This window comes from Mandrillus leucophaeus, unplaced genomic scaffold (assembly GCF_000951045.1).
Source record: "Mandrillus leucophaeus isolate KB7577 unplaced genomic scaffold, Mleu.le_1.0 Scaffold324, whole genome shotgun sequence".
Taxonomy (NCBI): domain Eukaryota; kingdom Metazoa; phylum Chordata; class Mammalia; order Primates; family Cercopithecidae; genus Mandrillus; species Mandrillus leucophaeus.
The window spans coordinates 935276-959092 of record NW_012103410.1 but is presented as its reverse complement, the minus strand read 5'-3'; the positions used below and the strand labels follow the sequence as shown (position 1 = coordinate 959092).

The 23817-nt window shown below is 37.7% G+C and overlaps 1 protein-coding gene across 1 annotated transcript in view; it reads right to left on the bottom strand.

Annotated features, from left to right (window-relative positions):
* LRP2 (low density lipoprotein receptor-related protein 2) overlaps positions 1-23817 on the bottom strand; it is a 214594-nt gene that overhangs the window by 108262 nt on the left and 82515 nt on the right. The window contains exons 15-28 of the mRNA XM_011988152.1: positions 23278-23418; positions 21549-21752; positions 15901-16093; positions 14021-14146; positions 13004-13134; positions 10323-10460; positions 9656-9937; positions 7767-8006; positions 6477-6596; positions 6031-6147; positions 4031-4408; positions 2571-2819; positions 1149-1360; positions 162-346 (exon numbers count right to left, since the gene is read on the bottom strand). Coding sequence (XP_011843542.1) covers positions 162-346; positions 1149-1360; positions 2571-2819; positions 4031-4408; positions 6031-6147; positions 6477-6596; positions 7767-8006; positions 9656-9937; positions 10323-10460; positions 13004-13134; positions 14021-14146; positions 15901-16093; positions 21549-21752; positions 23278-23418 — 2716 coding nt within the window. The remainder of the gene's footprint in view (positions 1-161; positions 347-1148; positions 1361-2570; positions 2820-4030; positions 4409-6030; positions 6148-6476; positions 6597-7766; positions 8007-9655; positions 9938-10322; positions 10461-13003; positions 13135-14020; positions 14147-15900; positions 16094-21548; positions 21753-23277; positions 23419-23817) is intronic.

Sequence of the window (23817 nt, the reverse complement as noted above, 5' to 3'; positions counted from 1 at the left end):
AGACATAGCAATACCCAGTTGGACACCTACCATGTTTAAACAAGGGATCATTTTAAATTTTGCATATCAGCAACATGCATATCAGCTACATCATGTTATTGTTGTTTTTCCCTCATCATAACCATGTCAAGGCAACATAATTAAAAAAAAAAAATTCTTACTTCATTCTGGGATCTAATGCTAGTCCTCTTGGATTTGTTAGGTTTTTACTAATCAGCACAGTCCTGTGGCTCCCATCAATTTTGGAGACTTCAATTGTTTCCAGAGCATAGTCTGTCCAGTAAAGATTACGACCTACCCAATCTATTGCAATAGTTTCAGTCAGGATGATGCTACTGTCAAATACCTAAAGACAAAAGTGAATAAAGACTGATTTCTAGAGCAAATAAATGAATGCAAACATGGATATTATATAACAATCTAGATTAAAACATCTAACTTGTCCTATAATTACTTGTCAGGATTAGAAAATTTTGTCCTCTCATGTAGCTAACCACCAAATCAACAGTAGGGTTTTCCGAGAAAAGTATACAAGATTTTGTCCCACTGAATATTCTAAGAGAACTTCATTGTTGGGTTAGTGCATAGTTTCGTTTTGGTTTCAAAAGTTTTTGCAACTAAGCAAAAGTTCTATCCATCTGCTTAGTTGGCAACATTACAAAACGTTATAGTGTTTGCATGCAAAGAATAATATCTCTGTTAATTAAGCACCAATAATTACAAAATAAAGTTGTAAGAGGCAGAGGAAATGTAACTATCAGGAGCCAAGAAACTGAAATTCTGGGAGATGGATTGAGAAATATCACTAAATTAAAGTTAAGAAAAGCAACCCTTTAACTTCCCTGCATTTTCCTCTGCTCTCATCCACAAGAAAAGACTGCAAAAGGAAACTTAAAGACATTGTGAGGTCTCTGCATCACTGACCTGGAATTCAGAATCATACATCTGCCTTCAGAGGCCACCCTCCTATTGAAAACAGCCATAAATTCATAGTTATGAACATGCAAGTCTCTTGGGTGTTATGTGGCCCAGAAGGTACCATGAGAGCTACCCGGATGAGGTAGGGCCTTCTCTCACTGGTGAATAACAGCAAACAGACCCAAGACAGGGGAACTAGCCAGGCCAAAGGTCAACAGAAATGTACTTACTACTCTTCTGTCCGTTCCATTTTGAAACGCACTCCAGGTTTTACCCTGAGTTGCATCAGACCAAAAGATACGACCACTAATTGAATCAAAATCAACAGCTACAATGTAAGAACCATTCTCGATCAATGAATAGATATTGTGGACCTGGGAGGTGACACTGTCGGCAATAATTTTGTTCTGACTTGCCACAAGTAACAGCAGATTCTCAGATGCTGTTCAAGAAAAAAATGCAAAAATTTCAATGATACTGGGAGAAAACACAAAACAACTCTTTAAAACATTTGATTCAATACTTTTGGTAACAAAAAGAAGGTGTAATTCCAAACTATAGTAAGTTGGTGGGGAGGGGAGGAAGCCCCGTAAGAATGATTTTAATCACTTCATTCTTAACCTTAATAGTTAGCTGGTTTTCATGAGTCCTTAAAATAGACTCTTTCCTGGGTTATATTTAAATGTGTTTCTAAATACTAGTCTAAAGGAGACTATGCTTACATTCTTCCTTTTACTGTATTTATTTTTGTACTTTGTTTATCTTCCTTACTATTTAATAGATTGTAGGCTTCTGGACAGCAGGAATCATGTCTTAAATATTTCTGTTTTCTGAGGCTCTCAACTATGGCAGAGTTCTAATACTCCCAACACCCCGTCTCTTCTTTTTCTTTTCAGTAATAAAGCATGCCAAGTTTTAGCTTGGCACAGACTCTCCAGCCAGAGACATTTCTCTCCCTCCACTGAAGTTTGGATGACCACATGACTAAGTTCTGACCAATAGGATGTGAGTAGAAATTATGAATCAAATTTCAGGTCACATTCTAAAAAAGGAAGCTGCTTGCCTTCCACTTTCTCTTTCTCTGTCCTACTTTCTAAGAGAAGCTAAAGCCTGGAGCATTGGAACCCTTGATGTAAGTCACACGATGAGGATAACAGAGCAGACCCATGCCGTGGACTGTCTGACATCCAGACTCCTACTACATGTAAAAGAAAGAAACTTTCTGTTTTTGTTTTAGCTTCCTCTATTTGGTCACTTTGAAAGTGGTCAAATCAATGTCCTAATACACAGTAAAAATCACTTTCTTATAGCAGAAACTGAATTAATATTGGTTGAATTCAATTAATGTAGCATTATATAAAGATGCTTAACTATAGTATAGAAGTCATTTTAAATGATATAAAAGCCAATGATTAAAAAAATCATTGACTTGTATATGTTTTAATCTCTATTTTCCAAAATACACCAAGATTTTAATGTGTATTACCCCATTTAATCCTCACAAAAAATTGAGGTTTAAAGAGATTGCATAATCTTTCCAGGATTCAAGTCGATCTAACTCCTAATCAACATTGTCAAATGCCTACATGTGCCATTTGATTTTAAGCTCTGGGATGTGCTGATAAACTGGCTAGGGTTAATTCAGCAATTACCTGTAACTTTGCAAGTCCTCCCATCACTTTCTAACATGTAGCCTGTATCACATGCGCACCGGAAAGAACCTCTCATATTGTAACAGTGCTGGCTGCAAGAGCCTGGAATATCACATTCATCTATGTCTTCACAGGTCTTAGAATCATTGGCAAGTAAGAATCCCAATGGACATAGGCATTTCGCCCCAAAGGGCTCTTGAACACACTCGTGAGTACAACCACCATTGAAATCTGAGCAGCTGTTCCCGTCTAGAAAAAAAGAAAGAGAATAATGAAAAAAGAAAATCAAGAATCTTTGCTTCTTTGATTCACTCTTATGCAACATTTATTATGCAGTCTCATGTCACCTTCAATACAATGCCCAGACAAGAGCTAAGTGCAGCATTCACTTGGGTGAGTTCCACAGGCTGTTCAGGGTTTGCTCTAATTTGCCTGAGGATTTACCATCCTTCATATCTATTGGAGTATGATCACCTTCTTCACTACAACCCAATAGTATAACTCCATTTAATGCAATGAGAACCCTTGGAAAAATATTGTTGACATCAAGGAAGAAAAGTATCATTGATAGAGCATGCAAAGACACCTAAAATTGTTTCTCATTTTCTTCCTCTGAAATTCTTCTATCTATACAGAAATGGAAGATAGACAAACATTTAAGAGAAAAGACTAGAAAATCTATGAAGTGAACAAATCAAAGAGGAAAGGTCATTGAAACATTAGAGTACACAGATCCAATAACACATCATCATGCCTTAGTTTCAGGGCCAAAATGAAAATGCCTAAAGCCACCCTAAGACAGTTCACATGCCTGGGGATGCAAACGCCCTTATTTCCATGTGTACTCTAACATATTTGTAAGAGTCATAACACAGACATGCATTAGAAAGGGAAGCAAGTTAATATAATCAGGACGTTTTCAGAACAAACACAACATATATGAAATCATAAGAATCTGAAATACTTCACAATCATACCTGGCTGGGGTTCATCTGAGAGTGAGCATTGATTAAAGAGGAAAGAAAGAAATGACAGTAATTAGGATTACATGCCAATCACAGCACTTTAATCACAGCAACACAAATCCCTGGACTTCATTTTTTTGTGACAAGTTCTGATTGAAATTAGAAAATATTAAAGTTAGAAAAATTAATAAGCACATTGCCAACAGAACCAAATTTAATTTGACAATCTAATGGCCTCAATTTAGTCTCATTTTTTGAAACAAAGACATAAAAAGAAGTAAAAACACATAATCAAGTACAAAAGATTTAATCAGAAAATTATCCAATGGTGATGTATTTGAATTCAATTATGGTTACCCCCTACACAGATGTGAACTCAGAGAGGAACTGAAATCCTTCCTACAAAGCTACACAGTGACTGTGACCATGGTGATGTACACCAGGCTACTGTTCAGAATGAGTTTATGGCCAGTAAACTGTGGTCAGGAAACTTACTGCAAAGTGGGGACTCATCTGTCCCATTGGGGCAGTCAAAGATGCCATCACACACTACACTCAGATTCACACAGATGTTATAGCCAAGACACTGCCATTGCCAACTAGGACAGCGAAAGGGCTGAGTAGGGCAGTCCTTCTCATCACTCATATCCCCGCAGTCATTGTCCCGATCACAGAGCCATGCCCTGTGGATGCAGTTTCCATTGTCACAGTGGAAATATGATGAAGGGCAAGTCTTGGGGACACAGGCATTGTGCTCATCAGATCCATAGAGGCAGTCTGGATGCCCATCGCACTCCCAGAAATTCGGGATGCAGATGCCATCTTCTTGGCACTGAAATTCATCTGAGTGGCACATACCAGGAGGCCTGGTTGCTAGAAGCAAAACATGGGGAAAATGGGCTTGTGAATGTAATTTGTGATCCCTTTTATAGTCTACACTTAGAGGAAATTATTTTGGATCCAACAGTAGGTTTATAGTAATGACTATGACCAAATTAATATTGAAGGCTAAATGATATAGAGTCTTCTCCCACATCTTAGTACATGGAAACATTTCTGTGGCAACTAGTGCATCTGACAACAAACGAAGTACAGAATGCACAACTGCTGACTGGCAGATAAGTACCTGTGTCAAAAGAACATTCTGTTTCCTTTTCCTGTGTTTCTAATGTTCTTCCAGTTGCAGATTCGATACTAAAGTTTATCTATCTTTCTATGAAAGAATCACTAGAACATTACAATACAGCTTAAATAGCTATGATTACTTTGAACTTCATGTGTTTAATATCATGTTTGGGTGTTACTATTTTCCTTCAGATGAACTATATCCAATGAAACCAGCACACACTAAGTAAAACTAAAGTTAATGGTCAATACTCAATTCTTTGCAAACTTTCCACTGTTCATCGAGCAATCCTGGAGAGATAGGTAAGAACCGCTTCCCTATTTCACAGGGGTAAACCAAAACTCTCTACCAGGGATCTCACAGAGCAACAGCAAGCCAGCACCAATTGACAGTTTAACCGCAGTTCATCACAGAATTTTATGTTTTTAATGTGAAACAGGAAAATTAGTGATTAGGAATTTCTAGATATTGTGCAAACTATAAAGTGTATAAGCATTTTATTTAACTTTTCATTTTAATCCATGGCTTTTTACACTACCTTTCTGATGCAGGAGGAAAAATCATGAAAACTTACTTTTTATGGTCTGAAACACCATTGTTCAAACAAATAATCAACTCATTGATGAGTTTTTGCAAGTCTAAAATTCATTTAAAACGAAAAGTGGACAAATAACAAATCATGTGAGTATAGGTTTCCAGTCCGTGAAGATTATAGATCCATCAGAATTATATTGTATGAAGTCCTACTTGAATCCTCCAACTGGAAGAAATTTCTCTTCTCTGAACCTCCATAGAATTTTGTCTGTGCCATTTTCTAAGACCCTTGTAACTGTCTATCTTGCTTAACGGTCTCTTGCCTTCTATAATCTCCCTTACCAGAGTCTAAGGACAGAGGCCATAAATAACATCTTAGCAGATATTCAACACATAATAGCACAAAGAATGAATTCATCAGAGTCAATACTAAATACAGCTCCATACCATTTCTACACCATGATTTGAGCTCTCTTCTGAAACTTAAAAGAAACCAGTAAAATATCTTTATACTGAGCAGAACCTCCAAAGTTTAAACCCACTAACATGGGAAGTCCTAAGAAAAACTAAAAATGAAAACAAAAATATCTAAGGAACATTTAGCCCATCTAAGACGCTATTTGAAGTGTCCATTTATACAACCACTTGATTCGCTAATTATACATTATATGGCAATGTCTACTCAATTTTACTGTATGTTCAATACTGCATTCCTTTGAGGATACTTTCCCCCAGTTTGTCTGAGTTAGGGAAAATGTGTGGCAATATCAATAACAATACTGGCAAAAATGAAATGACCCCTTTGTCTGAAACATGCTGGGTTTGTGTTACTTACGACAGCCTGCTTCATCCGAGTTGTCACTGCAGTCAAAAACACCATCACAACGATTCGTGACGCTAATACATTTATCCCCACTGGCACACTTGAATTGAGAAGCAGTACAGTTTAATACTAAGAATGAAAGAGAAAAGCATTAGAAATTAACTCAGGGCTCAAATGACTAAACACTGAGATTTTTCTTTTTTGTTGTTATACTTTAAGTTCTGGAGTACATATGCAGAAGGTGCAGGTTTGTTATATAGGTATACATGTGCCATGGTGGTTTGCTGTACCCATCAACCAATAATCTACATTAGGTATTTCTCCTAATGCTATCCCTCCCCCATCCCCCACCCTGCAACAGGCCCCGGTGTGTTATGTTCCCCTCCCTCTGTCCATGTGTTAACACTGAGATTTTTCTAAATAAACACTATGAATAAAAACAAAAGCAATGCACTTACCACAGCCAACCTCATCAGATCCATCAACACAATCCTTGTCCCCATCACAGACAAAAGATAAGTCAATACATCGATGGTTGGGGCAATTAAACTGACTAGGCTGGCATATCTCTGTCGAATCTAATGTCATCCGAAAACAAAACCAACAAGTTTATTTCCTGTGCAACAAGTACCAGAGTCAAACTAAAAATGGCTAAATAGCTACAGAAGTTATCTCAATTGTACATGGGTTCAAAATTCTTGCAAATCAGCCACGCTATCAAAGTCAGCTAAGCAAAAGAACTCAAAACTAGGATAGGTTTTAGAATTGAGAATAAAAGATTACAGGGCAGAGTCAGAAACTGTTATTACACCTTGGAGAATAGACTACATTTAGAAAGTAGCCATCATGTGCTTGGACTGGGACTACATTTAACGAATACTACGAAGTCCATGACTCTAGACCAAAGCCAAGCAATGGAGCCCAATTAGGCAACAAAACCAGCATGACCCACATGCCTAGTAGCAACAGTGTGTAGACAGACCCCCCCAAACTGGATGTAAAAGTCTAAACAGAACAATTCTAAAAACCAGGGTCCTATCTTGCTGTTAAGACCATAGCCTTGGAGTCGGATGCAGTGGCTGGCCCCACCCACAACATGAAATTATATTAAACACAGACTTACAGGGTATGAAAGCTAGAAGGGATCTTAAAGCTCATCTATTCCAAATGATAGTGACTTGCCTAGTCGTGCAACCAGAAAGAGAACTTAGCCCAGGGAACTTTGCTCCATCTTAAACTATTATTGAAGACATGAAATAAAACAACAAGCTAAAGGAAAGCAGAACTGGCAAGATGGAAAACAGGTGGATAAGATCAATGGAAATTTCAATTTTCTGTGCCTCTTTATTTTGATGTCTTTTTGCTTGTACTAAATGAAAAAGAAACATCAATAGCCAAAGGTCTGGATATGTCTATGTGACTTTTAATATTGTTTTAAATATATAAATAGATAGTTGAGGGATTTTCACTTTTTCAATTCCTATCTGAATTGAAATGTTTGGCATCAGAGGCAGTCCTTGCTTTGCTTCCATAGAACTCAATACTTACAGGTGGACTCTAAGCATCCCATGTGCAGGCACATGCCTTTATCCTTATAACCTAGCGATACAGAGATTGACAAGTGGAATAGAAGTACTAAAGAGACAATGAAAATTGTATGAGCCTTAGAGGAGAGAATGCAAGGCTGTTTGGTTGTTGAAGTCTATTTACAAGGCTGACCAACCAAGAGAAACCAGTTCAAAACTTACTGCAGTTCTTTTCATCAGATCCATCCCCACAATCATTGTCTGTGTCACAGACCCAGTTCTTTGAGATACACTGGTGATTATCACAGGTGTACTGGGTGTCAAGGCAGGAAGCAGGTGCGTGGGTGGGGCAGTTGTGCTCATCACTGCCATCCACACAGTCGTTGCGCTTGTCACAGCGCCAGTGTGCAGGAATGCACTCCCCATTGCCACAGGTGAACGCCGAAGATGAACAGGTATTATCTACAATAGTAACAAACTGGTCATGAACAAACTCGTTTTTACAGACTTTTAAATGAGTTCTTGCCTTGTAAAGGCTCAGTTCACCTTTTATAATGGAGGCATTGTATATAATAAGGAGAAATGTTCATCAGGTGATGTCATCATCATTAACATCATTATTAGCTGGCATTTATTTGGTATTTATCATAGAAAAGGCATTTTTCTAAGTTATGCACACACACATCATATAAGTTTGCTTTAAATCCTCACAAGAATACTATAAAGTACATATAATTGTCTGCATTTTACAGATAAGGAAATTGAGGCTTTGAGAGATTTAGGAACCTGCCTATGATTCACACTCTGGTTGGACTGACTCTAAAGCTCACCCTTAACTTTCAAGCTGTTACTTCCTCCAACCACAATTTCAAATTCAGACTATAGAAAGCTTGAAAATGTGTCATATGAAAAGTGCAAATAGATAAAACATTAAGGTAAAATGTTGTGCTCTTAGAAACAAGAAGATAACACACAAAAAGATGAACATTTAAGAAATTTCAGAAAAATGTACAAGTGAGCACTTTACTCTTTCAAATCTGTCACTCCTCTTTCTCTCCAAAAGAAAAGTTATTATTAGTATTAATTTTGCCTTGATAGAGATTTCTGAGATTTCAACTGTCCTCTATCTTTTTTTTAATTTGAATGTAATACTTTGCCTTCTGCAATAGTGTTTATTAGGCCTCAAACTATATAGACTAGATTACCATCAAAAGAAGAATATAAAGGTTAAGATCACCATTTCATTTTTAATTTATTTTACTCTGACATGGGGGAAAAGGAATATAACACATGATATTTTCCAAAGGCTATGATTGCAAGTAGTTATTCTGTGATACTATTGCCTTAGTTGCTGAAGGTTAGGTCTAGTTTATTTTCGTTGTTGTTGTTTGTTGGCTTATTTTTTTGAGGCAGGGCTTCACTCTGTTGCACAGGCTGAAGTACAGTGGCACAGTCTTGGCTAACTGCAGCCTCAACCTCCCCAGCTCAAGCAACTTTCCCACCTTAGCCTCCTAAGTACAAATGTTTGTATTTTACAAATTTTGTGAAAATACAAAATACAAATTAGCTGGATGTGGTGACATGTGCCTGTAGTCCCAGCTACTTGTAATTTTGGGTTTTTTTGTATTTCGTAATTTTGTATTTTGTAATAGCTCCAGCTATTTGGAATTTTGTATTTTTTTGTAGACACTGGGTTTCGTCATGTTTCCCAGACTGGTCTCAAACTTCTGGACACAAGCAATCCTCCTGTCTCAGCCTCCCAGAATGCTGGGATTACAGGCATGAGCCACCTTGCCTGGCCAGATCTAGTTTATTTCGATTTGACTTTTTGAGGAGTTTGCCAAGACATAATGACTGCATTGGTCCAAACAGCCAATGTCAAAGAAAAAAATTGTTGAAGATAGTCTAAATCAAGGCTAGAAACCATCCATAACATTATGAATGAAATTTCTTGCTTAGCTTTCTAAAAGCCTTCAAAGTACTTGTCAAGAATCTGAAATTCTAAAAGATATTTTTTCCCATATAAATAGCCCAAGCTTTTATTTATTTTCTTTAAAGCCCACCTCTACTCTATTCATCCCAGGAATTATCGCCAGTGCACAGCTACTTACTAAGTGTGCCACATAGTTGCTCATCACTGTTATCATGACAGTCGTTGACTCCATCACAGCGATAGTAACTGGGCACACATCTGCCATTTTTACAGGGGAAGGAGAATACGCCACACTGCTCCGTGGGTGGTTCATTGGTTGGGTCCCCCTCGCATGTCAAGTGATTGGAAGCCAGCCTCATTCCATAAGGGCACCCACACACTCGCTGGAAATTTGGCACCGGGAAGCAGAAGTGGCTGCAGTCACCGTTAGGATGCGTGGGTTGATTACAGGCGTTAGAACCTGCAAAAGCCAAGCCCCAAGGGAGTCAGTCATGTACATTTTCACTAGGTGGGTCACGGGTTTGATTTGTGAAGGAAAACAAACGGGACAAAACATTTTTCAGACCCAATACTAAAAAGTAGCTTCCTCTTGGAAATCAACCTGCCAAATACAACACTCCATTTAGGTAAGGAAAAGTCCCAAAATGTGTTTTTCCTGACAATGTTTAAGGCTAGCAGCATTGAACAGAGATTCAAAGTCTTACACTCTTAGATTATGTGAACGACAAGAATATAAAACTATCAGGAGCTAGACCTTCAAGTAATAAGTACTTAAAAAGAACAGGAGCCACTATAACAAATAAATAAACCCATACCAAAAAACCCAAAAAACTGGGCAATCTCACCAGTCTGGATGTTGACATCATATGATTTCAAATGCAGTATGTAAGCAATGCCACTTCGGATAACTGTCATTTCTCCACCATCTGCTTTCCTGACTCGGATAATGGCACCCAGTCTCCAGTCAGTAAAAAATAAATGCTCTGAGAAGAAACACAGGTAGATTAATATTTTCAGTCACAGCTAACTTATAAATAAATCACTTGAGAAAATGCAATAGGCTTGTAATGCTTCTTGCAGATACGATCATCTCCCCCATAAATACCTGTAATATGTTTCTGTTACCATTTTCCATGACTTGTTACGCCCTAGTAATGCTCTGTGGAAGTCTGTATGTTAATAATACCAGGGTTCAGGTTCAGGCAAGCACATATGGAGTTTTATGATGGCATTTAGTAGCAATTGGGTTTAGTTCTGCATAGGTAATAGTGAAAATAAGAATCAGAGAATTCTTCTACAGAGCAACTCAATGAGGCCTCATAGGTCTGCGCCCGCTAAAGCACTCACCTGCTGAGTGCTCTTAGGCAAATACTACACTGTGTGAAGGAGACAGTCTGAATCATTCCTGAGATCCTTCCCAGGTCAAACAGTTCATATTCTATGTTTTAATGACAGCACTTAAATTGTATTTTTTTCCCCCTTGACTTAAATAAGAAGCCGTTGAGAAGGAAAAGTACAGGTCTAGATCAAAAAGGAACTTTCATTGTATGTTTGAGGATCAATAAAAATCTCAACACAAGTGTGCGTTCACCTATAACCACACTACTAATGTTCCATGATGCTCAGAACAGTAAGAGAGAGGCAACGTAAGATTCTAAACAACAAAAATTTAATCATGTTCACTTTACACTAACTACTGCAGCAGGAAAGTAAACATATATTTTTAAAAGAAAGAATTGCATCAACGTGGATTTTCTCTTTAATGACAGTTTAACTAGAAAACCCTAATTAATCAGAAAATGCTTAAGATGTCGTAAATTTTATTCGACCAATTTCCTTATCCGTGCTCTAATCAATGACCAGTCAGTCGTTGGACTCCCTAACTCTTTCTAGAAACTGGCAATCCCAGTCCCACTACTCACAAAGGTATCCTAATATACTTGAACAAGTAAGGAGTTCAATAAATCTTTTAGTTCTGTGTGGTGCACAATCAAGAAGATCTAGTCCTTTAGTAAAAAGGTACACAATTTCTCTGGTGTTGCACAACAAAAGAACTTTCCAAAAGAAATTCACAATAAACGACAATGTTGAAAGAAACAAATAATTATTTCTATTTTGGGAATGTTGTGTTGCCCTCATGGGTATGCATTCAATTTTTTTCATACTGATGAAACCAAAAGATACTAAAACTACATTTTCTTGAATCCCAAAACATCCCATTCCAGAGCAGAGAAAATTCAACATTCTTATAATGTTTCTATGTGACAGCAAATAGCATGTGTCTGACATCATTAGTAAAAGGGAGTAAATGGATGGCGGCAGCAGGAGGGGGACGGGAGGAGTATTTATAATTAACTCATCAAAAATCTCATGAGCATTTTTTAAATACCACACACTCCTCCACAGATAAACAGACAGCAGGACAAGATATGCAATATACTTACTAACTATTCATTCCACACATACATTCTATGCATGTGAGAAAGTCTTTGATTTATAGTGAGTGTCTAGTCTTTTCAAGCACTATGTTAATTATTCAAAGTAGGAGGTTTCAACCAGGGACACAACTAGCATATACACAGGGCTTTTGGTAGACCTAAACAAAACATGACCCCTCTAACTAGAGTAATCATGGTTTGTCAAACAGACCCAGGATAGATTTCAGTCTCTCCTCACCCTCTTGGCCTAGCATTTTTATGCAGTGCACAAGCTGTACAACCATTCACAGAGCTCCTGTTTTCAAGACTAAGCAAACCACCTGTTTCATAGTACCAGGCTATATTCTTATTCCCAGCAACTCAACTCACAACAGCAAGCCTACACTCAAATGGGGAGCTGAGAAGGCAGGCGAGCATTGGCTGTGCTCATTGTGACTGTAGTTCCCCAGAATTCATGTTTCCCAGCAATTTTCACTAGTAGCATGAAATTATTTGGAAAGGTTGATGAAAAAACAATTATGTCTCACTGTTCTTCATAAAGCATAACCTAACACTTCTATAAAACAAAGATGATGTCAGTTCTCCAACATTTTGAACAAAAAAGTTTCAAAGTCATTCAGTGAATATATAGTTGATGAATACGTGTAATCGTTTTTTCCATAAGGATCTCTAATGAGATTCTTACAAACACTGGAGAATAATGAAATGCACAATGATGACTATAAACAGCTCTTGCTGTTTTATTCTTGAAAATGAAGGCAGTAATTTACTGTTTCTTCATGTGATACTTGTATAACTAAGTAGTTGGGATGTTGAATGGTATAATACATGTAATCTACAAAGTGCTACACCCATATACATTGTCAACATTATACAAATATATGCAAAACAAAAATCACACTCTAAAAATGAAATACACCATCAACAAACTGAATGTTTTGTCTATATATAATAGCGCTATTTAAAATTTTTTCATTTTAAAGTGGCCAGCTTTTCTGGGATTGTGAGAATGCCACATGAGGATGAGTTTACTGTTGTAACTTGCAATGTATAAAAACAATACATACCTTTATTTCTTTAAAACATACCTCCAAAGATGGCAAGTCCAAATGGATGTGTCATCTGCTCTATGTGGCCCAGTCTTCTTCTGTCTAAACCATCAAAGGTGCTGTGCTCAATTTTATCAAAATAGGCATCTACCCAGTATAATCGTGAAGCACTAAAATAATAAAACGTTTAATTATCTCTTATCCAAAAACCATCAGAGCACCCTTTACACAAAGGGCATTCAAAAACAGTAGGGTCAGTTGACACATTTATTAAACAATGTTTTTAAAATTTAAATTATATTTATTAAAAATTTAATAGTTTTATGTCCCCCAGAAAGAGACAGCTACTTTCATGAAGTGACTTTCAATCAATTGTCTTAGAAAACTTAAAATGTTGCTATCTTTGAGCCAGAAATTTTATTTTCTCCTTGTGAAATCAACAAGTTAAGAAAAACATTGGTAGTAATCTCTGTTTAAAAAGTTAATATATTTCTTCCCTTTTTTTCTCCCATAAGTTACTTTGGCATTTTCATCTTTATAAGCTTATTTACTCTATTCCTTTTCCTATGTTCCCAGATAGATCATCAATTTCTTGAGAACCATATCTTACACTTTCAAAGTTCTCCCAAAGTGCATTTAAGCAAATGTGCATTTGTTGATTAATTGACTCCAAAGATTTCCTAAACTCAAGACGCTCCCTGTAAGAAATAACATACAACCTACAGTTCATCAAATCTGTACCCTACTTCCAGTGGGGCTTGGGACCCACCACCCCCATCTTAAGTTTCCACTAAATCTTATCATTCAGCTTTCTCTAGTAATTTTCTCAGAATACTCATGAATTAATTAGTTTTCACCCCAGCAGTAGCTGGCCAACTATGTTTATGTTCTTTGTGTTCTTATTCAATATCCTTTTCCCATCACCAATTAATTATTTAAAATTCCACGAGGGCAAGCAGTACCAGTTTCCTTACTTCATCGTATCACCCAGCCTGCCTCATTATGTGTTCTGCAGTAAAAGGGAACTAAGTAACGGGGATGATGATGCCAACTTACGCCCAATCAATGGCCAAGCCATTGGGCCATCCAAGAGTAGTGTTTACTATAGGCAAGAGATGAGATCCATCACTCCATGCTCTCATAATTTTAGCGGGACGGAACCAATCAGTGAAGAATAGATACCTAGAAAAAGCAGTAGTAAGTCAAGGCTGTTAACACTGGACAAACTACACGACTTCCAGAGATTTAGAACAAACAGAGATTCTCCAGATACTGCAATTAATTTCATTTTCTTTATATGCTATCGAGCTTAACATATTTAGTGTATAACTGACATAATTGTCAGTTAAAATTTAGTTGTCAACATGTAGCCAAAGTCACAAATACAAATGGCATTTAAATGGGCGTTGAGAGAAGAGAACCACTGTCTTAGATTTTAGTAACTAAAACTATTGTCACCCAACTTATTCTCTAACAAGACACAATTCAGGTTACCTATTAATATTCCATGTTGTTAAAATAAAGTAATAAACAACAAGCAGAGCAAGAAAACAGATTTCAATCTCTTTCTCTCTGGATTAAACATTCAGGATCTTCTAGTCATTCTTGCATAAGAAATTGATACATTTGCAGGAAACCATTCATCTCAGATGAAGAAAGCATCCAAATCAATGCAACGCAAACAGTATCTGACCCAAGGCATTTTTTCAATATTCTAAAGAGTGGGAAAAAGACAAGTCTAGAGGCAAAAAAACAACAACAACAACAACAACAACAAAAAACACCTTTTTCTCTTTTATGATATCCAGAGGAATCAAAATTAGTCTTTTCCAAAATGTAACTTTCTGAAATGTAACTACTTCATATCATTTTAAACAAGAGTCATCAGGAAAGGAACTCAACAGTTTTTCAAAACCAAAGGCCAACAGTTTGAGTTAAGACAAATCCATTTAAAAAATCAACTGTTTAACTTGCTATAGGGCAATGAAATTTCTTATCAATATTTAACATCAGTTTTGAAATGTGTCTCTTTTATTATCTTACAGAGAGAAAATTAAAGCAGACACTCTAGATGCAGCAAACAGACTTTTTTTAGGCACACAGGCATTCCAGTCAGACAGGTCTGGAATTTGAATACTGACTGTTGCCTAATAGCTGCGGGCTCTTTCACAAGTGACTTTATCTCACTGGGTCTTAGATTCATTCTCTCTAAAATGGGTATTTACACATACCTCCTTCACAAACTAGCTTTGGGATCTGATGAGATTATATACCTAATGGAAGCACAGGGATGGATGTTCCCTGGGTAATCAGGCGTTAGTGAGTTACCGGCCATCTTTTTTATCATTCCACTCATATACAACACATAGCCCAGATTTGTTCTAAATAAACACAGTAACTGTTAAACATCTGTAAATACGAAAGGTAAGAACCAAAAAGGAATACTGTGAAGTCTTCTGTCTTTCCTTGTTTGGCACCACCAATTATAGAATGGTAAAACATGAAACTCTGTGGTCTGAAAAACTTTTTATTCTGAAAACTACTGAATGATTAAGCAAGTTTTGCTAAGCTTATATCAATATATTAAAGCAGGGAAAGAATTTGGATCTTTCCTGTCAATTCTGTTGCCTATTCACTCCTTCGCTACTGAATCTCTATCACGTTGTTTGGTCCTCTGCAGCTGTGGAAAAAACTACACTTCAGTGAAGACTGGGAAAGCCAAAAGTTAGAAGAAATGTTTTGGGTTTAAAAACAATTTTTTTACTCCCACAAAATAAAGTTTTTTGAAGGAAAAAAGAAATAAAATTTAAGGTGATTTCAACTTATGTGGTTCAATCTTATATTTGCTGAACTTACCAAATTCCTAGGGCATCACTTTCCAATGACTGTAAAAGACATACAGTTTCAAGCTCTTAGGAAAACATGAACACACTTACCCAGCAAAAGGATGAACTACCACTGATCGGGGGTTATTTAAATACTGAACTACTGTGCGTCTCATTTTATCAGCTAGCCTCATGACACTGATACTTTTGTAATGAGAGTCTGTCCAATAGAGATTCTTCGAAATCCAATCGAAAGCCAAACTTTCAACGTTTTCCACCCTGTTAGCTGCGAGAATTTCTCTTCCTATAAGTTAAAATATGGACATGTTTTAAACTAAGTATATTTTGTAAGACATCAATTTTCCTACCAATGCATATTGAAATTTTGTGTCAGAGTTGGAGCATATTTCAGGAACACATGTGGAATTCTTTTAAAAAAAAAAACTCTGTAAGCTGCTGAGCAGTAACATGAGATAAACTTAGAATCTATCCATTCCTCAAACTTTGGATCTCAAAGAGTAGATATGATACTGACAAACAGAACCAGGAATGGTATGGCCTGGATTTACTCCCATGTGCAACCTTCCAGAAAAAAATTTCTCACTGCAGAATATCTGAAGAAGAGATACCTGAGTTCACCTACTACCATCCGGAGACGGCTCTGATAAGCTGACACCACCAGGTACGACCTGAGGGTAACCTTGAGGTATCACCGCCCAACCCTCTCATCAACAGTCTTCCACAGTCACAAAGTTGCCAAGTTTGGAAAAGACCAGCAGAGATACCAGAAAGGAAATCAGAACTGATTTAAAAAAAAAAAAAAAAAAAAAAAAACAAAAAAAAACACTTTCCTCTTTATGGAGTTGTTATGCCTTCTTTTCCCCTCTTTTTTCTTTTTCTCACTAAAGAAAATCTGAATCAGAATAAACAGCCATACCTCTTTCTTTTGCGGTAGGAAGGAAAAAAAAAATCTTACTACTTTTTCTCTTCATTTATTCAGCAAATTGTGAAAAGAAAGTTCTCTGTGTGATAGACAACCAACTATATATTTAGAAAACACAGTATTGCTAATACTGTTAATAATTACAGCTTAGATTAAATGAGCACTTACTAGGAGGCAGAAACTGGACCAAGTACTCTACATGGATTCATCCATCCTCACAGCCACTCAATCAAACAGACATTAGTATCGCTCCTATTCTACAGACGAGGGAACCAAGTCAAAGAGAAGTTAAGCATCTGGAAAGAAGTGTGGACACCACCCTCAAGGTAATTCATAGTGAGGTGGTGAAAGTGGAGGAGGCAACTAGGCCAAGAGACAAAAATAAGGGTAATGGGTGCTGAGATGGAGAGATGCATAGGATGGTCTGAGAGCACAGATTCCTAATGGACCACATGGCAAAGCGGAGGTCTGGAGTGGTTGACAGAGACAGAGACTGAACACTCCACATGTTCTAGGAGTGTGGCTGGACGTTAATGAGTTAATGATAGAGGCTAAAGGAGAGGGAAATGTTCATGATGACCACCAGGTGGGGATGGGGCACTAAGGAAGGGGTGAGTGGTCATGTCCTTCCTCTAAGGCACGTGAGAAGTTGGATGAGGCATCTACTTAGACACGTTGGTTTAGAGGTGATTGTAGGATATCCAGGTGACGTATCCAAAAGGCAGCTGGCACTATGGGTCTGAACCTCAGACAGAGAACTTGCATAGAGGTTTTAATCATGACCTACAGAAAAGTTTGCTTGATCTTTTCCTCATTCCCCAGGTTGGGAGGAAAAACACTCAGTAAATGCACTCTTATAAAAGTCTCCCCACAATTATTTATAGTTGCTACATAGATAGTAATCAAAAGCATGAAAGGTGTGAAATTATTCAGAGAAAGGAGGACCAATGTTGAACAACAGATTTACAGTTTTTTATAGAACAGGCAAAAAAGAAAAGATCTCTAGGGTACACTAGAAAAAAAAAAGATCAAGAAATAGAAGGAAATCCAGGAGTATGCTGTCATGGAAGAAAGAATTGTTGAGAGAAGATGGCTGAAGTACCAAATACAGAACTGAAAGGCATTATTTAATTTAGCAAGAAAGAGACTAGAGGTGACCAGGATGAGAGGGGTTTCAGCCACCTGGGGGTAGATTGCGAGAGGTGAGTAATCAGTGAGAAATGTGGAAGAGGGGATAGTAAAGTGCAAATCAATCTTTCAAGAAACTTGACCATGAAATGCAGAGAAGGACTTATCACTAAAGAGGAACATGGAGTGAAGGGTAAGTTGCGTATTTTTTTAGGATAGGAGAAACTTGAGCATATCTGATGATAGGGAAGTCAGTAGAAAAAGAGAATTTGGAAAAGAGAAGGTATCATTGATGGAGGGAGTTTTCCTGAGGGCTTCATTCAGCTAATTCTGACTTTTAATATGATTTCCTTTTATTTTTCCTGTTATTTTTCTTTTTCTTTAGAGACAAGTCTTACCTAGGCTACAGTGCAGTGGCACAATCATAGCTCACTGCAGCCTCCAACTCGTTACCTCAAGTGATCCTCCCAAGTATCTGGCACTACACCACACCACCACCACATTGGTTAATTTGATTTCTGACTCATTTCCTGAATATACTGTGTACTCATTCAAGAAAAAAAAAAAAAAAAGAACAATGTAATGCCTCCCTCACCAAAGCTTACAGAGTCAGCATACCACTGATGATGAAGAATATTTTAAAAGATTGCTCAGCATATGGACTTGAAGTTTACCAAAAATACAATGAGAATTCCAGATCAACAAAGCAGAAGGAAGCTGACCTGTGGAGGTGCCTATGGGAGACCTGACCTGCGTGCAGCTGAGAAACCCAATACTACCTTTTGCTGAGCACTAAGCTCAATTGCAGTTCTCCAAACTCAATTGCAGTTCTCCAAGCTCAATTGCAGTTCTCCAAGCTCAATTGTAATTCTCCAAGCTCAGTAGGCCTGATTCTAAGTCCTCAAAAAAGATAATTTCTGGTTCAAAATAGCAGATTGACAAACCAAACATGTTTATCTCCTCTTTCTACCAAACGCTACTTAAAAGACAGTAAAATAATAGCAGATGAGCAATTCCAACAAATATTTTAAAAGTAAGGTACTGGAGGAGTGATAACTCAATCAAGAAGGGGAAAATGCTACAAACTAAGTGTCAACAGAAGACAGACACACACCCACATATGCAGAAGCCTCAGTGCACTCACACTCAGAGGCACCAGGTCCTAAGAAAGACAGGGGCAAGGAACTAAGGGGCTCAGATAAAGTCAGGAAAAGGAGCAATCCAATGCCTAGGTCCCTCCCAGATCCTGAGTGTCACGCCACTCCTCTATCTCCTCTAATGGACCACAGATTTTCTTTTCTGGAGGAGCTGAAGCAGAATGGCTATGGGTTCAGAGCACAGTCTTCAATGGAGAACTGAGATGGACGTGGAACTGAGTACAGGAGGATTATAGGAATACTGAAAGGGTGCCCTCAGCTCCCTTTCCTCTGCCCACTCCCAGAACAGACCACCATTTCCCCATATCTTCCCCTTACCCCAAGAAGGAGAATGAAAGCATCTATGAAGGAGAAATTAATCACCCCCAGAACAGACCACCATCTCCCCACATCTTCCTCTTACCCCAAGAAGGAGAATGGAGGCATCTATGAAGGAGAAATTGATCATCTCCAGAAAAGACTCACTAATGCTGCCTTGGGGAGCAGTCTGGTAACCAAGCCACCTCCCTGTCTGAAGCTCACCGGCTGACAAGGCCTATCCACATGTACAGACTTTCAGGTCAGGTTTTATAACCTCACCCTAAATACCAAACTAGCAACTCAGACATTTGGAGAAAGCTTCCGTCACAAAGAAGAAAGGTGAAAAGAAATCAAAAGGAAAAGGAATCCAGAGAAAATGGAAACAGAGGAAGATTAATTTTTAATGTCATATCCATATCCGTATCAAGGTCATATCCACAGAAATGGTACTCAGAATGGCACTGGACTCAACGCTAGATATTAGAGGTCACTGGAGCAATGTTTTCAAATTCCAGATTTAAATTAACTTGCAACCTGTACCCAGCCAAACAGTCAAAAGGAGAGCAAAATAAAATGCTCACAGACATTCAAAGACTCAAAATATATGCCACCTACTTATGCTTCTCAGGAAGCTATTATATAACATGTTTCAGCAAAATGAGGAAATAAACTTAGAAAAAGAAATAAATGGCCTGCCACAAACAGAAGGTCCAGCACAGGGGAGTGGCAAAGAGAAGTCAGAAGATAAGAGCCGTGCACCAGGCCAGAGAAAACAAGTCCCAACCGGAACACAGTATAGGGGTCTCAGAAGGAAAAAAAAATTATAGGCTGTTTTCTGTCTTTGTACAGGCATTTGATAGAGCTATCGGAGCCTTTGGGGAAAACGCATGACTGTTATATTTTAAAACTAAGCAAATGAAGATATGGCAATTGTCAAAAATTGTCAAGAAATGTCATCCTAGAATTGGCTGAGCAGTGAACAATATTTATATTCATATTATGTTAATAATATAAACACACATTATTAATGTAACCAAAAGTATAATCTAGCTTTTTAAGGAGAATGGGGGGAGGGAACTGAGAAGCTGGGACAGAAGAATGATGTAAGAAAGCAAAATGCTCACCTAGAACAAGGAAGTAAATACCAAAAATGATAAATCAAGAAATAGAAGTATAAACAAAGCATTTAGAAACATGGAGACAAACAAAAGAAGAAACAGTCAAAAGAACTGTTCCCTCCCCAGAGCAGGTCTGGATTGGGGACAGGGTAGGGTGGGCAATATGGCTTTATATTGAGAACAGATATAATGGTATCCAACATTTACTGAATATTTACTATTTTCTAGCCATTACTCTAGGTGTTTACATGTATTAGCCAAAAATTCTCTCAACAACCTTATGAGCAATATATGACTTGCATATTTTCCAGATTAAAAAATTGAGGCATAAGGAAATTGAGTAACTTGCCCAAGGTTACAAAGCTAGGAAATGTGGGAAGCTGGAATTCGGAAGTAGGCAGCATAGCTCCTAAGCTGGCCCACTTAGTTGGTATGTTATATTGCTTACAAATTTTATTACTAATACAAGCTGAACCATTGGCATTTACATAGTCCAGCATTCCTGAAGAGATGTCTTCCCCTTTAATCAATCTGGCTACTTGAGTGTGAAAAACAGCTTCTAGTCAATTAATCTGTTAATGGCTCTCATATACTTGACATTCCTTTTTTGTTAATATTGGTCATTGTTAAAATACACACACATTCGTAACTCTTTTTTTTTTCGAGATAGGGTTGCACTCTGTTGCCCAAGCTGGAGTGCAATGGTATGGTCATAGTTCACTGCAGTCTGGAACTCCTGGGCTCAAACAATCCTTCCATTGCAGCCTCCCAAGTCGTGGGGACTACAGGTGCATACCACCACGCCTGGCTAATTTTTTTCTTTTTTTGGTACAAGTGGAATCTCACTATGTTGCCCAGGCTGGTGTCAAACTCAAGCAATCCTCCCATCTCTGTTCCCCAAAATAACTTGTTTCTAAAATAAAGGAAAGGTGTTTGTTTTACCTTAATCCATAAAAAAGCAATAAATTTATTTTCTCAATCTAAAACTATTTAGGAGGCTTAGTAAAGACTCTGCTTAAAAATTAGATACCGAGTTTTAATTATCAAGTTATAAGTATCATTGCAATAAAAAGGCAAAACATGCACACACACACACAGAGAAACGTTTCTCACCTGTGCCATCAATCTTTTGTTTAAAAATCATGTGTTTTGACATATCTGAAAAAAAGATAGTGCTGTCCTGGGCATCAAAATCAATCCCAACAAAGAAAGAAGGATTCCCCGAAACTGGAACCATGACATCTTCCTGGGTAGACAAGGTGAACGGGATCCCACGAATAGCAACTTGGGATGAAAAAATGAGGAAATTCTGAACAGCTGTAGGAAGAAGAACACAGCACAGTCAGCCACAGCATGGTTCTTTCCCCTCCTCCCAAATTCCAAATAAATGTATCCACAGAGCCAACTTTAAATTATAAAATATAATTCTGAAATAAATGTAAAAATAAATTTTTGGAAAGCATAGTTAGAAATAATAGAGGGAAGAAAAAAAGATAAGCATCTATGAGGGTGATACAAGTATTAGAATCTTCCTTCTTCCTAAGAAATGTATCTTTAACATTTATTTATATGAAAAATGATATCCATATGCTTAATTTATAAAATAGTATTAGCTGAACTCTATAATAATTCCATAATAATCCTCAAGTTGGATTAACTTCTGCATAGAGATCTACACCAAGAACCTTACTGTAGATACCAAGATAATTAACAGCAATCAGGAACATAAAGATATAAAGGAGTGAAAGCAGGGAAGGAAGGGGAGGGATAAAGTAAATAGGTAAGAAGAAGTAATGTTTAAAATCAAATAGGAGATTGTGACAGTATGTCAGGGAATCAAGAAGATGAAGGAGGTATGCCCAAGACGAAGATAAAAATTGCAGGAATGGAATTTAAAAGCAAAATTATTAGACTATGCACTATTGATATAATAGTTAGAAATACATGGTATTTTTTAAATGAGGGTGATTTTTCTTAATCTAAAACTACCTAAGAAGTTAACAAATTTGTCTGGTTAGAATAAAAGAATTTATATACTACGCTAGAAACAGCAACATCTGGAGAGCAAGAATTTGTCACAGGCACAGAAAGGAGAATTGTACAAATGAAAATAAGAAAAACAAATATTACAGGAGTGCATTTCATCATTAGCTAGGGTCCAGGCAATGGCTTAAGTATGAATAGATGTATAAGAAACCAAAGAGGAAGAAAGGAAACCTTCAAGGTAAGAATGAAATCAGGAATATGGAGGCAGATACAAGAAAGTTTGAACTGAAAGATGAAAACCTGTGTGAGGAACTGAGCTACCCCAATGCTCAGGGGTTCACTTTGGAATACAGAGAGAGAAAAAAAAAAAGCCAGATGGGATTCAGATTTGATTACCTGGTTGAAAGGGGCGTACATGGTGGTCTAGGAGAAGTCAAAGTGGGGAGAAGTACAACTCTTCCCACCAAAGTTAAGGCTAACATCTAAAGTGGAAAAGGTATACATGGTATAGAAAAGAGTTCAAAGTTCAACCACATGGAATTTCAAGACCATAGTTAATAGGAGAAAGAGGTTTCAGGAAACAAACAAAAGGGAAAGGGAACCCTAGAAAATCTTAGATATGGGATTAAAACAAAACCCCAAAAGACAGAAATTTACATTTTTGAACAAAGCTCTGCGTATAGTAGAAGTGGTGCCTACCAAGGAAGATGCTCTGTGGGCTACAGAAAGCTTATCTGCAGTGAAGAAGTTACACAGGGAGCTGGTCCAGTTCAAGAATAGCAGTTAGTCTAGTTACAGGTTTGGACACACATACACCTGTGCCACCTGCCAACAACGTCCAAAACAGACTTCTTACCAATGCAGTGGCGCTCATCTGTATCCAGCTGGAAGCCAAACGTGCACTTGCAACGGAAGCCCAAACCATCATTATCTGTTCTGTGGCTGAGGACACAGACCTGCTCACAGCCCCCATTGTTATCTTTACACGGATTGGTCGCTGGAGGGAAAAATGCTCAGGGTTAAATTGCAATTAGAAATGTGTAATTATCCAAAACACGAAGCCACTTCTAGCCCTTTTCACCTATAGGTGAAATAGAGTAATGGATTAGCAACGTATTGAAAACATTACTACTGGTTACTACTGAATACATCCACATCTGGCTACATTAGCCCTCCCAGTATCACTGCTGCTCTCCTATCCACTCTCCAATTGATGGTGGCAAAAAAAAAGGAAAGGACTCCTTAAACTTTCTCCCCTGCCGGGCGCGGTGGCTCATGCCTGTAATCCCAGTACTTTGGGAGGCCGAGACGGGCGGATCATGAGGTCAGGAGATCGAGACCATCCTGGCTAACACGGTGAAACCCCGTCTCTACTAAAAATACAAAAAATTAGCCG